The 15,468-nt window shown below is 48.3% G+C and overlaps 3 protein-coding genes across 3 annotated transcripts; 1 reads left to right on the forward strand and 2 right to left on the reverse strand.

The window, feature by feature from the left end:
* Nucleotides 1–3,137: 3,137 nt before the first annotated feature.
* LOC128719488 (glycoprotein 3-alpha-L-fucosyltransferase A) lies at nt 3,138–4,992 on the forward strand. The gene is made up of 5 exons (XM_053813112.1): nt 3,138–3,226; nt 3,293–3,377; nt 3,559–4,136; nt 4,217–4,400; nt 4,468–4,992. The coding sequence occupies exons 1-5, from the start codon at nt 3,138–3,140 to the stop codon at nt 4,990–4,992; spliced, it is 1,461 nt and encodes a 486-aa protein (XP_053669087.1).
* Nucleotides 4,993–5,877: 885 nt separating this feature from the next.
* On the reverse strand, nt 5,878–9,660 carry LOC128707548 (probable DNA mismatch repair protein Msh6). Its single transcript, XM_053802505.1, has 4 exons — nt 8,950–9,660; nt 6,343–8,874; nt 6,110–6,265; nt 5,878–5,997 (listed from the first exon to the last, which is right to left on the reverse strand). The coding sequence occupies exons 1-4, from the start codon at nt 9,658–9,660 to the stop codon at nt 5,878–5,880; spliced, it is 3,519 nt and encodes a 1,172-aa protein (XP_053658480.1).
* A 2,963-nt stretch (nt 9,661–12,623) lies between these two features.
* Nucleotides 12,624–15,259, reverse strand: LOC128708061 (protein abrupt). The gene is made up of 4 exons (XM_053803019.1): nt 15,092–15,259; nt 14,644–14,961; nt 13,242–14,572; nt 12,624–13,161 (listed from the first exon to the last, which is right to left on the reverse strand). The coding sequence occupies exons 1-4, from the start codon at nt 15,257–15,259 to the stop codon at nt 12,624–12,626; spliced, it is 2,355 nt and encodes a 784-aa protein (XP_053658994.1).
* Between the last annotated feature and the right edge of the window lie 209 nt (nt 15,260–15,468).

Below are 15,468 nucleotides of genomic sequence, written 5' to 3' on the forward strand. Positions count from 1 at the left end.
AGCAAGCACGCACGTATCTTACAGTAAAGGATAAACACACATGCGCGAATGGATTGAGTGAAGGATTGCGATCGAGAAACTACTGGACACATCTACACATACCCACTGCAGTGCAAACAAGATGAAGCTTTCTCGTCCTTGCTCTTTATCGTCCCGGGACGTGGATTTGTTTTATGCTGCGTATTATAAATTATTGCCTGCCAGCAATAGCGAAAAACGTTCAATAGGCTAGTGAATGCGAACCTTTCGGTTTGTGCGAGACCGTTCGGTGCCGGACAGTTCCGCTTCCGGGGGCGCGCTTCGAAGAAAATGGGGGGCATTAACAAGTAATAATAGTAATGATTCGCTACCATTCGACATTAGACGAAAGATATAGAGTATCTAGTAAAGAAAACAAGTATGTATCTTCAAAACCCAACAACGCCAGCCGTGCGGACAGTAGCGAGGAGTTCAGATCAGAATCAGATCACATTGTTACTACCATATACTTATACTCGTGGCGTACGCTGGCTCGTGTGCAGATGTGTAGATTCCTTGCCACGTGTAGCAATTACCACATCCAGTCGATCCTACCACGAATCATTATCCGGCCGCGTGTGGCATATTACGTGCTAAGAAATGGATTATGCTCGGAACAGAGCAGATCTTTACAGATACACGATCAGCAAGTTAATAGCAGCACTAGCAACAAAAAAAACGTTAAAAGGGCCTGGAAATGAAGGGCTGGAATTATCACTTTCTTGCTAAACAAAAAACAAAACAACATTGAACTATTATTCATGTAAACGAAGTGGAAGGGAATTAAAAGCATAATGTATTCTCGATAATACGCGACAGACAGCGGGAAAAAAACGGGACGTGAGAAAGAAGCACAGAGTGTGGAGTAAAATATACTAACGATTACATGTTTCCAATTGAATTGCAATAACAAAACTACCGTGAATGAAGTCAATAAAATAACATCAACGCTATACAACAAATCGTAAGCTTATTTATAATTTAACCAGCGGGTCATTAACAGCGGCATCGCATGCTTATCGAACGGAACAAACAGCCGTTTGGTGTGTGGCGCTACATTGCGTACAGTGCACACACCCCGAGACACTCAATCTCATTGAAAAAAAACCCTTCCGAATATCCTTCTCACCGTCGAAATGGCACGAAAAAGGGTCGTCGGGTGCTGTGCAAGGATTTTCCCACCCCTTGTGTCGTTTGTTGCGCTCTCACTACGGAGCAAATACATGTTCTCCTTCGCGGGCACGCACGCACAAACACCCCGCTATCAAAAGTGCACCAACGCACACCATCAAACCGTTGGGCACCCAAACGTCCTTTCTGATTAAACTCTCACTATTGCTATCCTTTTTTCTTGCTTTCGATGGGTGCGTGTGTGTGTGTGCGGTGTAATTGTTGCCGATCCGAGCAACCTGGGGAGTGGTGTTTGCGAGTTCAAACTGTTGTTTTTTTTTGCATGCGCACACACGTGCGTGTTTGTTTGCGTGTGTTGGTGTGAGCAGTGTCGAAAGGAGCAAGGATATTTCTAAACGTTCCATTTTCACCCTATGCGTTAGGGAAAATTCAGGAAAATAACCTCAGCTGAAGAGAGGCAGAGAGCATGGATTCAGTTGTCAATCGTTGAAGTTCGGACGTAGGTTGGTGGACTCCGCGATAGAAAATGTGTCCGTTGCCGCAAGTTTAGTACACGGATTTTGATGACGAAATGAAGTTTCGCATCGACTACTCGTCGACTGCTCGCTTGCCAACGTGGTGTACCGGAAGCGCACCATGAACCCGTAGTGGAGTCCGCAAAAAGTTCCCCAAATTCCAAGCCTCGCGAAAGAGAGCCTTGGACGAGAGTCCTGCACAACGCGGAAGGTGCAGGGAGCGACAGGACGAAGATGAAAATCAAAATTATGAAATCGTTCATCGTCTGGGAGGTCCAACAAAACAGTGTGAACCGTACCGCACCGTTCGGGGCGATATGAATCAAAGAACTGAAAGAGGGTCCAAACCCCCGCGATAAACTCCCCCCACAGGATAGGCCTCAGTATATGTGTGTGTGTGTGTGTTTGTAGGGCTAAGCTGTGCAATCGTAAAATCGTGAAATAATCACCATTTACACTGCGACAAATTGCTATAGAAATTGTGTTGTAAAACAAACTTACCGAGCCGCCGCCAAAGTTCCCAATCCCCTCCCCCTTTTCCTTGCTTCGGAGCGCAAGAATTGTTACCAAGAAGAGAAAAAAAGCATACACACACATTTTAATCTACCACGTTCCGCACAACCGGTTGGAAAAACATGGCCGAGAAGCAGTTTTTTGATTAGTTGCTGCTCAGTGATCCATTCACACCAACCTCCAACTCATCATCGTAGTAGGCTAAACACTAAGCCCAATCTGTACGCAAGAAGTGCGGTGTAGAAGCATGCTGATGAGGTTTGGTAGATAGCAGTAGCAGCAGCAGCACCGAACACGCATGTTGGGCGGGTGGAAAAAGTGAACAACAATAATTGGGTCAATTTTGGGACACATCGGCGGACATCACAAGTTCGAACCATTACGGAACATTATAAACGTGAACATTACGCTGCCCATACGGTGATGAGCAGTGCGCCGGAGGGTTAGGAGCAGAACGATTGTGTGTAGACGATTATTGTTGTGTGCCGATATCTCCATTCGGTGACAAGCATTAGTGAATCCGCCCCCTCCGGTTCGGAACGCATTTGAATGTGACAACGGCAGCAACTGACGATTATGCAGTGCAGATAATCGAGTTGTGCTCAGTGGAAGGTATGGATAGAGCTGATCGCACGAAAGAACCCGGTGGTGGCGTGTAGTGGATGCGGACCCGCTGGAACCACTCGTATTACGGGGTACGAAGGTGCATCATGCCATTAGACGGTTTTTACGGACATTAAACGTGAGCTCACCTTTCTCACCTCGCCATTACAAGGACCTACGTGGTGGTAAACCAATCGAAGTCTCACAAACCAATAGATGGCCGACGGTCAGTGAGGGTGGACGGCGACTGTAAACTGTAATCGGGATTGACAGGAAAACACACCAAACATCCTTTCCCGGTAGTGCACTCGCTCCCTCTCCGTAATCAATTAAAGCTAAGCGGATGGAAATGTGTCTATGATGAGACTATCGAAGGTGTCGCCTAAGAAATGTTTTTTTCTTGTTTTATGTTTCGCCGTACTGATATTATTAGTGTTCAACTTAAGGTAATAAGGGAAAGCCTTGGAATTTCACTACACACTCCAGCGTAATGTTTCGTCTTGTTTTTGTAGGGATAAAGATTGGAGTACCAAATCGCCACATGTGCTATATGCGAGAGATGAATACCAGCTGGAGGAAGCTAATCTGCGGCACGAGGTACTGTTCACGCTCTGGTAGCATCATCTCTGATAAGACAGAGTAGAACCGTTTAGTGTGTAATTAAGCGCATGTAGTATTGGTGTCGATTGGATCAATGTACAAACCTCCGCACCTGGGGCGGTTCGTGTCGACCCGGAAGCTTCTAATCGTGGGCATGATTTTCAAACCTCATTTTCAGCCATCCGTCACGACCCTAGAAGCGGTGGATACTGTTGCCGATCATGGCGAGAAGGAGAACGACATCGTCGACTATGGAAAGGCCCGATCGGACGAGCGGCCTAAAGAAACGCTAACCGCAAGCGATCTACCGTGGTACTTCTCACAGGGTATGCGGTATCCTAAGCCGGCCCGACGCAATCGCAAGACCAACAAGCGGGTGGCGCGCCTGCTGCCCAGTGAAACGTCGCGCGGTGATCGCATCAGCAACCAGCTTATGTTCGTGCCGCCAAATTATGAGACAATCAAACGCAAGGGCAAGTTGAAAACGATCCTGCTGTACAATGGGCTCAGTCCGTGGAATGTGAAGGCAGGCCGGGATGTGTTTCTTAGCTCAAAGTGCCCCGTTTCCACCTGCGCTATAACGGCGCAGCGGGAAAAGGCCTCCACAGCCGATCTGGTGCTGTACAAGGATCACTACATTCCGCCCTCGGTTCCACGGTCGTCCTACCAAATCTACATGATGTACTTCCTGGAATGTCCCTACCACACGCAGCACGTCAAATATCCGGACGTCTTCAACTGGACGGCTACGTACAGGTGAGCGTCAATGTCGCCGAAGGTGGCTGAAGTAAGGCCACCTTTGCTAATGCAACATTTCCTCTGTTCCTCTTCAACAGGAAGGACAGCGATATTGTTGCACCGTACGAAAAGTGGGAATATTTCGATCCACGAATCAGACAGGTTGAGCAGGATCGTAACTACGCACTCAACAAGACGCGTAAAGTTGCATGGTTTGTTTCAAACTGTGGGGCGCGTAACGGACGCCTTCAGTATGCACACGAGCTACAGAAATATATCCAGGTATTAGGAGGGTTATGAAGATCGCCGCAAGGTACGGAACACTGTGTAACGCAATGTGTCGTTCTAGGTCGATATTTATGGTGCCTGTGGCACGTTCAAGTGCTCCCGCAGCACAGCAGAGCGTTGCTTCGAGATCCTTGACCGTGACTACAAGTTCTATCTTGCCTTCGAAAATTCCAACTGCAAGGACTACATCACGGAGAAGTTCTTCGTCAATGCCTTAACGCGCAACGTGCTGCCCATCGTGATGGGTGCCCGGCCGGAAGACTATGAGGCTAGTTCGCCCCAAAAGTCCTACATCCATGTGGATGAGTTTGGCTCCCCGAAGGAGCTGGCCGAATATCTGCATCTGCTCGACCGTAACGACGAGCTGTACAATTCCTACTTCAAGTGGAAGGGTACCGGCGAGTTTATCAACACGTACTACTGGTGTCGGGTCTGTGCTATGCTCCACGATGAAGCTTCCTTCCGGCGGCCCAAATCCTACGACGACATTAACGAATGGTGGCGTGGACCGGGCGTCTGTACGAACGGTTCGTGGCGTAACTATCGGGCACGCAACCCCGAAAAACCGGTCGCCGATAGTCGATGAGCAGTGAGCCACCCGACCACAAAACCCTTTTTCCCTTGTGCGAAAGTTAATTTCATTTACCGGGCACACATTCCGGCTAAAGCAGACGTGTATTATAGCAAGGTTCCTTTATTTTAAATTAAACGCATTAGGATGAGACAAGGACTTTAGGCCAGCTATACTAAGCCATACGGTTGTATGAGGGTCCTGCGAGCTCACGAATAATTAGTTTTCATTTTGATAGCTTCACTTCATGACAAATGGTGGAATGCAGTTCACTCTGGAGGTATTTAACAGATTATTTATCCTTGTAAGGACGTGTAACAGTTGCCACTTTCCGTTGACGGTGATAGGAATACGTTGCTCATACAGTATTCACGCGCGCGACTAGCTAGAATAGAAGCAAAAGCATGCGAACAAGCGGGTGAACGGGCTGAAAGTGCTTTAAGTTCCTTTTCGTATACATCATTAGTAAAACATTGCAGTAGAAAAGAGCTGAAAGAAGTCATAGGGAAGGGAAAAGAAAAAAAGCGTTTCTTCTTAGCCATTAAACGATTTCAAACTTCTAGAGCGCGTTGTGGGATAAGTGATCGCTCACCGTAGTCGCACCGGCTGCAAGGGAAATTATGTTACTTAATATTTTTGTCAAATACATTATACTTTTTGATGTAGATAAAACGAACGTAAGAATGGAATTGATCGTTTTGCTTATTTTGATGTAAGAATGGTTTATTCCAGGGGGAAGTTTGAATACATTAATGAGTAAATTGTACTTATGGCACGGACTACAAGCTAAACGTATACAGCAGATCTTTCGCAGAAGTTTGATCTATGCCGTTGTGGTCCACTATAGATGGAAACCCGAACGTTGACGCAAACAATAGAGATAATGAACGTATAAAACAATTAAAATTGGCAGGATTTAAACTTCACCACGAGGTCTTTGATCTCGTTTTGAGGTGCACTTTTAAGTAGCTTTATCAGTATCTTACGCTTAAGAGCCTCCGATTCGACCGTTTTAGAGAGCTGACAAGGAAGAAAGAGAGAGAGAGAGAGAGAGAGGGTATGAAGAATTAAGTATTGTTTCGACGGCATTATGCGCTAGAAACTGTACCACTTCGTAGTTCCTTTGACTAACCTCATATGCTCGCTTAATGATGGGCGCCGGCATTCCCGCTAGCTTGGCTGCATTAAATCCGTACGATTTTGGGCATGCTCCTTCGGTGTACCGATACAGAAAAGTGACCGTCTCCTCGGTAGGATCATCACCTTCTTCGTTTTCCACCATACAAGCCTATGGAATGAAGCAAAAACACCAACAGATACTTAGTCCTTCCTTTTCAAATGAACTTTATCTCCAATTATTCTTACCATGTGGCCCAGCGCAATTCGTGGATCTTCGTGGAAACTGTCCACAAGGTTGTGATAATGTGTCGAGAACATGGTGCGACACTTTAAATCGGCCAGAAAGTGTACTACGGCACCGGCGACTGCCGTTCCATCGTACGTGGCCGTTCCACGGCCCAACTCATCCAACAGCACCAGACTGTCGCAGGTGGCATGTTTCAGGATAGCGGATGTTTCATTCAATTCCACCAGGAACGTGCTGTGCCCCGCCATAATGTCATCGCTAGCACCGAGTCGCGTGAAAATTCGATCGATAAGCGTCATACGGCAGCTTTGGGCCGGTATTCGTGACCCGATTTGGGCCATCACGGCCAACAAACCCACCTGCCGCATAAGCGTACTTTTACCGCCCATGTTCGGACCGGTAAGCAGCACCAGATTGGCTGCACCTTCACCACCCATCGCTATTCCGTTCGGAATGAAATTCTCCGCCGCATCACTGGTCAGACAGGGATGGATGCCTTCCTCAATCTCGATGAATGATTTGCTTCCGTTTGCCGGTTCATCCTTATCGAGCAGTTCCGGCACACACATAAGCCCTTCCGAGCGTGCATACTCGGCCAGCGACGTAAGCACATCGAGCGTGGCCACTAGATCGATGCATCCCTTCCACATGTCATAATCGCTTGAAAATCGCTCAAAGATTCTGCGTGCCAAATCTTTCAGAACCGTCTTTCTGCGATCCTCAAGTTGCATCATTTGCTTCAGGAAGTGACGCGTTTCCTCGGTGTGAAACCGTTTGGCCGCATTCTTGCCCGACTTGGTACCCTCCAGCGTGTAGTCGCTGGTTGCTTTCTTTGCTCGCGCTTCCGGCACCTCCAGCTGGAACCGTTTCTTATCGTTACCGAAGTACTTTACGGTGCAGCCAAAGAATTTACCTTGGCTCACGAGATACTCTTCAAGCTCGTCGTTCAAATCTTTGATCTCCTGCTCGATTGCATCGTATTCCGCATCGAGCCCTTTCTCCGGCACGATACTGCCACTCTTGAGTGCATTTTCGTGATCGAATGAATTTTCGAAGAATTCGATCTGCTTTTCCATTGACGGAAACACTCCTGATGGGTTGGAGGCAGCTTTTTGCGTTAAGCGTACGAGTAGCTTCGAGGAAATGCTGGCGAAGAGCCGAGGTAGTGCTAGCAGAGATTGGAATCCTTTCAGGGTTGCGATAAAGTCGCGCATTTTCTTTTTGCCATACACGTGTTCCTCGTACAGGATGGCCCGCTTGGCTGGGTGATTGTTTAGAGCAAGTCCGAATCCATGGATCTGTGCCAAATGCCGTTCCATGTCCGGCAGTTGTCCGAGAATCTGCCGGACATCCTGCAGCAAATCCACATTCTCGATCAGCTCACTGACGGCTTCTTGGCGCTGCAGAATCTCCTCTTTAACGCAGCTCGGTGCACATACCCAGCTGTGAAGCAATCGCTTTCCAAACTTGGTACAACAGTGATCCATTCGTTCCGCTAGCGAACCTTCCGATCCAACGATCTTCAGATTGTTCAGTGTAATAGAATCAAGCACCATAAAGCGTTTTGCTTGCGCTGCCCCTAGACGCTGTTCAATCTTTACGCTCACTGCTTCCTTGTTTTCATCAAATGGAACGTACTCTTCGAACGTGGCCAGTGAAAGTACTTGCTGGTCGAGAAGACATCGCTGTAGGTACCAAACACATCCGCCAAGGGCCTTCAATGCAAGCTGGTGAGATTCTTTTGGCGTTAGCCCCAAACTATCCGCGTCGTCCAACATGGTGCGTAATGCCGGTGGCCATTTGGACTCTTCGCTCATCGATCCTCCGTAGATCGTTTCCGCAAGATACTTCAGCGTTGTTTCGCCCGACCAAAACTGGCTTCCGTTAGTGAGGGCTTCGCGCTTCACGTTAGCAAGCAATGTTCTCAAAATACGCTGCGTTCCCTCGGACATATTGCCAGATCCGGCACGCTCGTGGAGTATCAGAACCGGTGGATAGTGGGACAGAAACGTGAGCAGTCTGGATTGTTGGTTATCGTCGTCAAACTCCCCGAGATGGAACAGCCCGATCGATGTGTCGATAAAACAAACTCCGTAGCGACTGCCCGTTCCTTGACGGAAAGTTTCCGTAATGGCCAGCATGTAGCGCGGCTGATGATTGGCAGTGATGTTTACCTGTTGCCCAAACACCTCCGTACCCATCAGAGTGATTTGGCAAATCTCTCGCCGGACGACCTTGTCGAACTTGCTGTTGGTGCGCTCGGTTTTGCATCGCTCCTGCATCATATCGGGGGTTTCCGTTTGTTCGACCCGAGCCACCTTGAACCCTTTCTCGACAAGCGTGGTCGACATACGGTCGTACGCCGCCTCAGGAAACCCGGAATGTGCGAATTCACCCTTCATGTAGCTGAACCCTAGCTCCGTGACACCGACCTCAGCGTCCATGTGGTACAATTCGTAAAACTTGCCCACCTTGAAGAACAGCACACAGTCAAAGTTCTTGCTCTTCAGTATCCACCACTGTCGCATGGCCTATAACAAGGGGAAAAGGGATAATTCATATTGAAACTGTTTGCTCAGCTTTTAACAAACTATTTCCATTCTTACCGGTGTCAATGTAGTAAGATACTGGTCTGGCACGTACAGTGTTCTGCTGTCGTATTTATCACTACCGGGCTTATTACCGTGAATGTCTTTTATTTTGTTCGGTTTTAAAAAGTCCAGCTTTTGATGGGTCCAAACGGTCGGTTCGTCCAAAGCACCACCCGGCTCTTCACTCGGTTCGTGGACCGCTTCCAACTTGATCTTTTTCTGCACTGGACCATCATCCGATTCGTGTGTGGTTGGCTCCTTTCCAGGATCGCTTTCGGCCATTTCATTTGGTCGCTCAAATGAAGAAAGCAAAGCGAACTTTTTCGTACCACTTTGATCCGGTTCCTCTTGGTTGTTATTATTGTGGGGTTTATTCTCGTTATTCAGACCACCATCGGCTTCCTCGTTATCCGACGTATCGTCCAGCATCAGGATACGACGACGCTTCTTTTTCGAGACAATCTCTTCTCCATCATCATCATTCGCCGTCTGTTTTTTCGCAACAGGCCGTTTTTCCTTGCCGGCTGATTCAGTTTCCTTTTTAACAAAGGCTTTTGAGCTTTTCGGAGTTCCATTGGCTTGATTGATTGATGAAGAACGGTCCGCGGCAAGAGCACTCGTCGGAGTTGATGGGTTTACCGGTTTCTTCGTACTTGCAGGGGATTTTGCAAAGTAATTGTGCAATGTGTTAGGAGAACTTGGGAATTTTTCCTTATTTTTCGACATTATGCGGCGGACTCACACGGGAAATGAGTATTAACAGGGCACTTTCACACAAAACGAATGGAATTTTGCGAGCAATTCGAGAGCCAAACGCACCATCAACAAATGCGCGTTTTTATGTGTCGCTCTTTGACGTTTGTCGCGCGCCTTTTGGAGTGTTCAAGGTTTACACAACCATTAGCACAAATCAAGACGCACAGTGGTTTCCCACAGCAAAACGGTTTTTACATCAGATTCTTCAAAAAATCTCGTAAAATATACCTGGAATTGTGTTGTTTTCTATATTTCGAGGGTCAAGCAAGCAAGCTGGAAAAAGGTTTAAAAAATGCATTTACGCGAAAGAAAATTGTATCAGGCCGAAAGCATATAAATGTATACTTTGAACGACTGTTGTAAGGTTCTGCTAAGTTGTGGTTCCGAGAAAAGCTATTTGTTTTGCTTGTCGCCGGAAAAGTAAACGTGCGAATCGTATAAATAGTGGGAACTTATAAGTGTGTTTAATTTGCGGAATCAAATCACTGGATTTGTGTACCGACTCATGTTATGTGAAGGATTTATAAAAAAAGAGTTCCAAATGATTACGGCTCAAGCGGCGCGCGTCGATGGTACACATACCGGCAGGAGTACATTCTGGTCAGTGAAATTTGCAGAAGATACAACAACCGCTGCGCGAAGACACCTGATAGAGACCGATTGTAAACAACTCCAGCTCGATAGTTGAAGTTACATACGATACAATCAGTAATACGCATCCTACAGTATGATCGTACGACGATCTCGAATGGGTAATGTGCTTCGCTGTGATCAAAAACTCTTGACAAAATTAGTGCTTCGTGAGTGTATAGCCAAGGATGCAGCAGTATTCTTAAGATGAGACACCTCATACTGACATGGCCAGGACACCAATCCGTTAGTCCAACGCTGCTCTCATCCACTTCCGACTGCAGCCAATCTCAGACAAGTTGAACTCCACTTGATCCAGCTAAAAAGGTCGATGTGCTCCTCTACACATGGTGTCGAACGGGGCGCTGACGAGGGCATCAGTGCGGTATTCTCATCACATGCCCATGCCATCGTAAGGGACTCTAAAGACTCCATCCTTATCAGGTAAGCAGGAATAATCAGCTATTTGTAACACCCTTTTTACAATACATAAACAACAATTCGATTGCAGTGACTGTTTTTCTGAACAATATCACAGCCAAATAACATCCCGAACAATTAGCCGTTTATACACAGCATGAATTCAAATTCCAACAAGATGCTGTGCTAATAATGTTGCTTGTTTTTTTATTTCTTTTGTGTCTTACTAGTTTTTCACTCGTTACAGAAAGAAGTCTGATCGACTGGGATTTCTTTCCGATATTGAACAAACTTGTTTTATTTTAAAAAAGAAAATATTGAAAACTTCGAACTTTGTTACGTTTTGGTACGGTATTAGTTAAGTTTTTTTTAATCGGTTCAACTCAGAGCGAGAGAGCGTAAAGTGTCAACATAATTCATGTTTGATTAAATCAAATGTTTACTAGTACATTTCTCAATAGATAGATTCTCTATTATCTAATAACCATCTCTCATCTCTCTCCACACGCCAGTATTGATAGTGTACGATCATGCGTTTGGGGTTCGCGTTGTGTGAAACCTCCCGGGACGATGATCATGGTGGTAACATTCAGCATTTTCCTAACATATCTGTGTGTGTGTGTTTGTGTGTCTTTTTCAACCAGAACGCGGAAAACACACTCACTTTGCTTGTGTTGTTAAAGTAGGGTCAAATATAATTAGGGGTTTTCATTAGCCTATCGTTGCTTAAAAGAGAAGGTATTTGTCTTTTTTGAAGTTTCTGTTCCGTTTCATTAAGAAAGCAAATTAAAAATAAAAAAAAACGCGTGTCCTTTTTACCACAAGCACCAAACTGCCCACGGAAACAATATGAGCCCGCAGCTCAACTGCCAGCCTTTCATGGCGTTGGACGTGAGAATAGGAGTCGTGGGATGAAGAGAAATAAAAAAACGGGTGCAAAAAGGGTATAGACTAGATCAAAACATAGTGGGAGGCCCGGAGGCTCCGTTCGGTTGGAACCAAATAGGTAACTACAACAAAATGGAACTAATAATCAAACGCTGGGGCTTTTCACCTGAACGAGCTCTATAGCCGGCAGGGTAGGTAATTAAATGTCTTTTAAGAGTTTAAGGAGGATTTCGTCCTATCGGTACAGGGGTACCGTGGGTTCGTGGCGATCTTCTTGCTTAGCTTCGCATTGCGTGCTCATTTCCATTCCCCAATGTATTCGCCTTCCCTATTCTTGTACTGTCCTCTGTGCGGCGCTGTCGGTGAGGTAGTAGCATCCTTCTGTAGTAGCAAGATTTCATCTAAGGCACATGTTAACCACATATTGAAGTGACGAAATTGGTAGCGCGCGCGCAAGAGCCGATCTCGCACATCTACCCTCTGTACCGGATTTTACGGGATCGCTCGAAATAAGGTCTTACTCAGTGTTTGTTACAGGTCTATACAAAATATTGTCTTACTATCACAGCTAGGGAACAAGTTTAAGTAAACAGAACGAAACGAGAAGTCGGTGCGGTAAAATGAAACCAAAAATCGTGACCTTTTCCTGGTGTAAATCAACGTAGTAGAACAATCAAAATCGAAGGGCTGCATATAAATCGTCAACTTTGCAGAACGAAACAAACAGTACGCTACCAGTCGTGTCTGTCTGTCTCGCGGCGGATCGGCGGATCGGCACTGGGTGTTCCGTCGCACTGTACACCCCAAAAGTGTCTCTATTAGTACTAGCGTATATAGCGTAAATCGTTAACCTAATGTCTTTTTTCAGTAATGTTTGCTCAGCCGTTTGCCCACCGGGCTTGGCTGGACGCTCTTCTTTAACCGCTTGTTTTCTCTTTGCTTTTGTAGGTGCAAGACGCGCCTCCCCTTGCAGTATCGAGCGCAATCGGGGTCTTTTAAATGTCTTTGTCAGATTGTTTGGTCACTGTTGCGTCATCCGTTTTCGAATCATTCGACTTGCCGTCGGCTTTTTGCGCTCCCGACTCACTGCCGGTTGGTTCGCGCTTGATACCGGTGGACGGAACACTGCCCGGCGACCCAGTCGGTTCGGTTGCTGATGTGGCTGCGGTCGAGGATGTTGCCGACTGCGCTAGTGCCGCCACTGAAGCGGTCTGGTTGAAAAGCAGAGCGGCCGATTTGTGGTGTGCCGCAAAGGTCTGCAACAACGATGGCAGCGGACCCTGCGAGGTTAGGTTGGCAAGCAAATTGCTGGCCTGTTGCTGCTGTTGCTGCTGCTGATGGCTTAGCAGTGCCGCGGCCTGTTGCTCAGCAAGTCCATCCTGCTTGGCGAGCTGGCTGTACGAGGTGCCCTTCGAGCGCTTCCGCTTCGTGTCGGGATCGCAGGGACTCGGCGTACCCGGATGGCGATAGGACACATGCTTTCGCAGCGCGTCCTTGCTCCGCGACACATGCGAACACACCTGGCAAGCGTAGCTGTAGTTGGGGAAATAGTAACAATACTTGATTAGCGGCAATATTCCAACGCAATGCTCGCAGTCGTCCAAGCCACTTACCGGACATTCTGATGAGTTTCCAAGTGAACGCGCAGATTGTACTGGTTGCTCAGCTGCTTGTTGCAGATGACGCACGTGGCGTACAGCTTCGACGATGGCGGCTTCTGTGTGGACGGTACCTGCGGTGATTGCTGCTGCAGGGCGACCACCTGCGACGGATGCGTAATGTGAAGCGTTTTGATGAGATTCTCGTTAGCACTGCCGGGTGAGGGCGCCAGCGCGAGTAGCGAACCGGGTGTTGTGGTAGGCGAAGCGGCCGTCCCGATCGAAGTGGCCGTAGCGATCGGGGAGGCGCGCGTGTTCGTGTTGCAAGCGGCATTCGGATGGGACGACTCCAGGCTGAAGTTCTCCGGCGTCTTGGAGGCACTTTCGTTCGTGAGGAAGTGATGGGCAAGGTACGGATTCGGCGTGTTGCTGACGGGCGTTACGGTGGGGGGTTTGCTGAACAGATGTAACGGCAGCTTGCCACCTTCGGACGACTGTTTGAGCGTTTCCAGCAGATTTTCCGTGATTTGTTCCAACTTTTTCCGCTTGTTGGTGGCCGTATCCTGCGTGCTGAGCGCTTTGCGCGTGGTGGTTGCTTGCGTGACACGGCCCGCATCGTCCAGTCCCGGCGTCTGTGGAGTCGGCGTTGACGGTACGGAACCGTACGATTGCTGGTTCAGCTGGTGGATGCTGTCGGAGAGATCTTCCTCCTTCAGCTTCATGCCCAACAGCAGCGGACCATTCGGTAGTTTGCAGTCCCGAGCGTTCTCATTGCCAAAGTTCCCAAACATGGCCGAATCGACGAGCGAACGACCCTCGCCACCAGCGGACTGGTGGTGCTGCTGTTGGTGGGCGTAAGCCGATCGGATCGGCGTGCTAGCACGATGCAGGTGATGCTGTTTCTCCTTGAGCAAGGCGCTTTCGGCGTGCAGATTGAGTTCGGTCATCTTGCACAGCGTTTCCGCGGACAGTTGCTCGTTACGTTCGGCCTCGAACCGTGCATAAAGATCACTGGAGGTTAATGACTTGGAGGCGAGACTTCCCGCGATTGTGTTGCAAGCGCCGGTTGAGCTGCCGTTACTGGAGTTGGCCGAGTAGCCATCGGTCGGATGGTTCGCTCCACTGGCACCACCGTTCGAGCCGCCGTTCGACCCTCCAGGGTTGGTGATCAGATTGAGTGCCTGTGCATTGTTTCGCATTTCAAACATGTCCGAACCGAACGCGTACGGTCGGGCGAAGAAATTGTCCACCGGCGAGGACACTTTCATTGAATGGTATGGTGAAGGTACGTCCGAATCCCTCGACGATGACGCGTCCGTCGAGGGAGTGCTCGATTTGTTGGGGTTCTAATGGGAAGAAAGGAGTGGGAAAGTGTTACATGCCAGGGGAACAACCACCAAACCCTCACCCTACTCACACTGTTGAAGTCGGCCAATCCTTTGATGCCCAGCGTTTCGGCCAGCGATAGCAGGACGGATATTTGCGCTTCGTACACGTTCACCTCGCCCGAGTACATGAAGGTTATCAGTGCGGCCACCGCATGGTAGGACGCACCGGGCAACACCACCACCGGGTACTGTGCGCCATCGAGTGTGCGGAACAGCTCGGAGAAGAACGTACTGCAAGCGCTCAGCACGACGCGATGCGCCTTGATTTTCTGTCCCTCCGCCATGAGCGTTACATCGGTCAGGTGTGACTGGTCGAGCAGTAACGGTAGCGAACTAAGTAGACTCGCCTGCGTTACGGTTCAGGGCGCCCAGATATATCATGGAGAAGAGAGTAAGAATGGGATGCAGTTTAAGCTGGCTACGCTGCGCTAAGTGAGAGCTCGAGACGGAGCGGAACAGAAAAGGAACTTGCTTTACCTGATGATTGTGCCATCGAAGGCAGAACTGTTGCGGACTTGAACTGCCTGCTGCTCCTCCTGGCATTCTTCCACCTCCACCGCCACCACCACCACCAGCGCTGCCAACACCACCTCCGGTGCAGCTACCGGGGCGACCTCCAAGTGGGTGCGTGCTTGCGGCGTCCATTTTTAAAAATAAAGGCCAATTTTAGGTCACTTGTACGGACGGAAACGCTGCAATAGCCAGAGAAGAAGAAGAAAAAAAGGCACACAAAACGCGCCACTTACAACGATGCAGTTCATTCCAACGATCGTAACGACGAGTCTGCTGCAGCGGGCAGCGCGTGAGTGTGTGACATCACTAACAACAACAGCAACAATTAGCCCTTCGATCGA

The sequence above is a fragment of the Anopheles marshallii genome, chromosome 2, assembly GCF_943734725.1.
Source record: "Anopheles marshallii chromosome 2, idAnoMarsDA_429_01, whole genome shotgun sequence".
NCBI classification, from domain to species: Eukaryota; Metazoa; Arthropoda; class Insecta; order Diptera; family Culicidae; genus Anopheles; species Anopheles marshallii.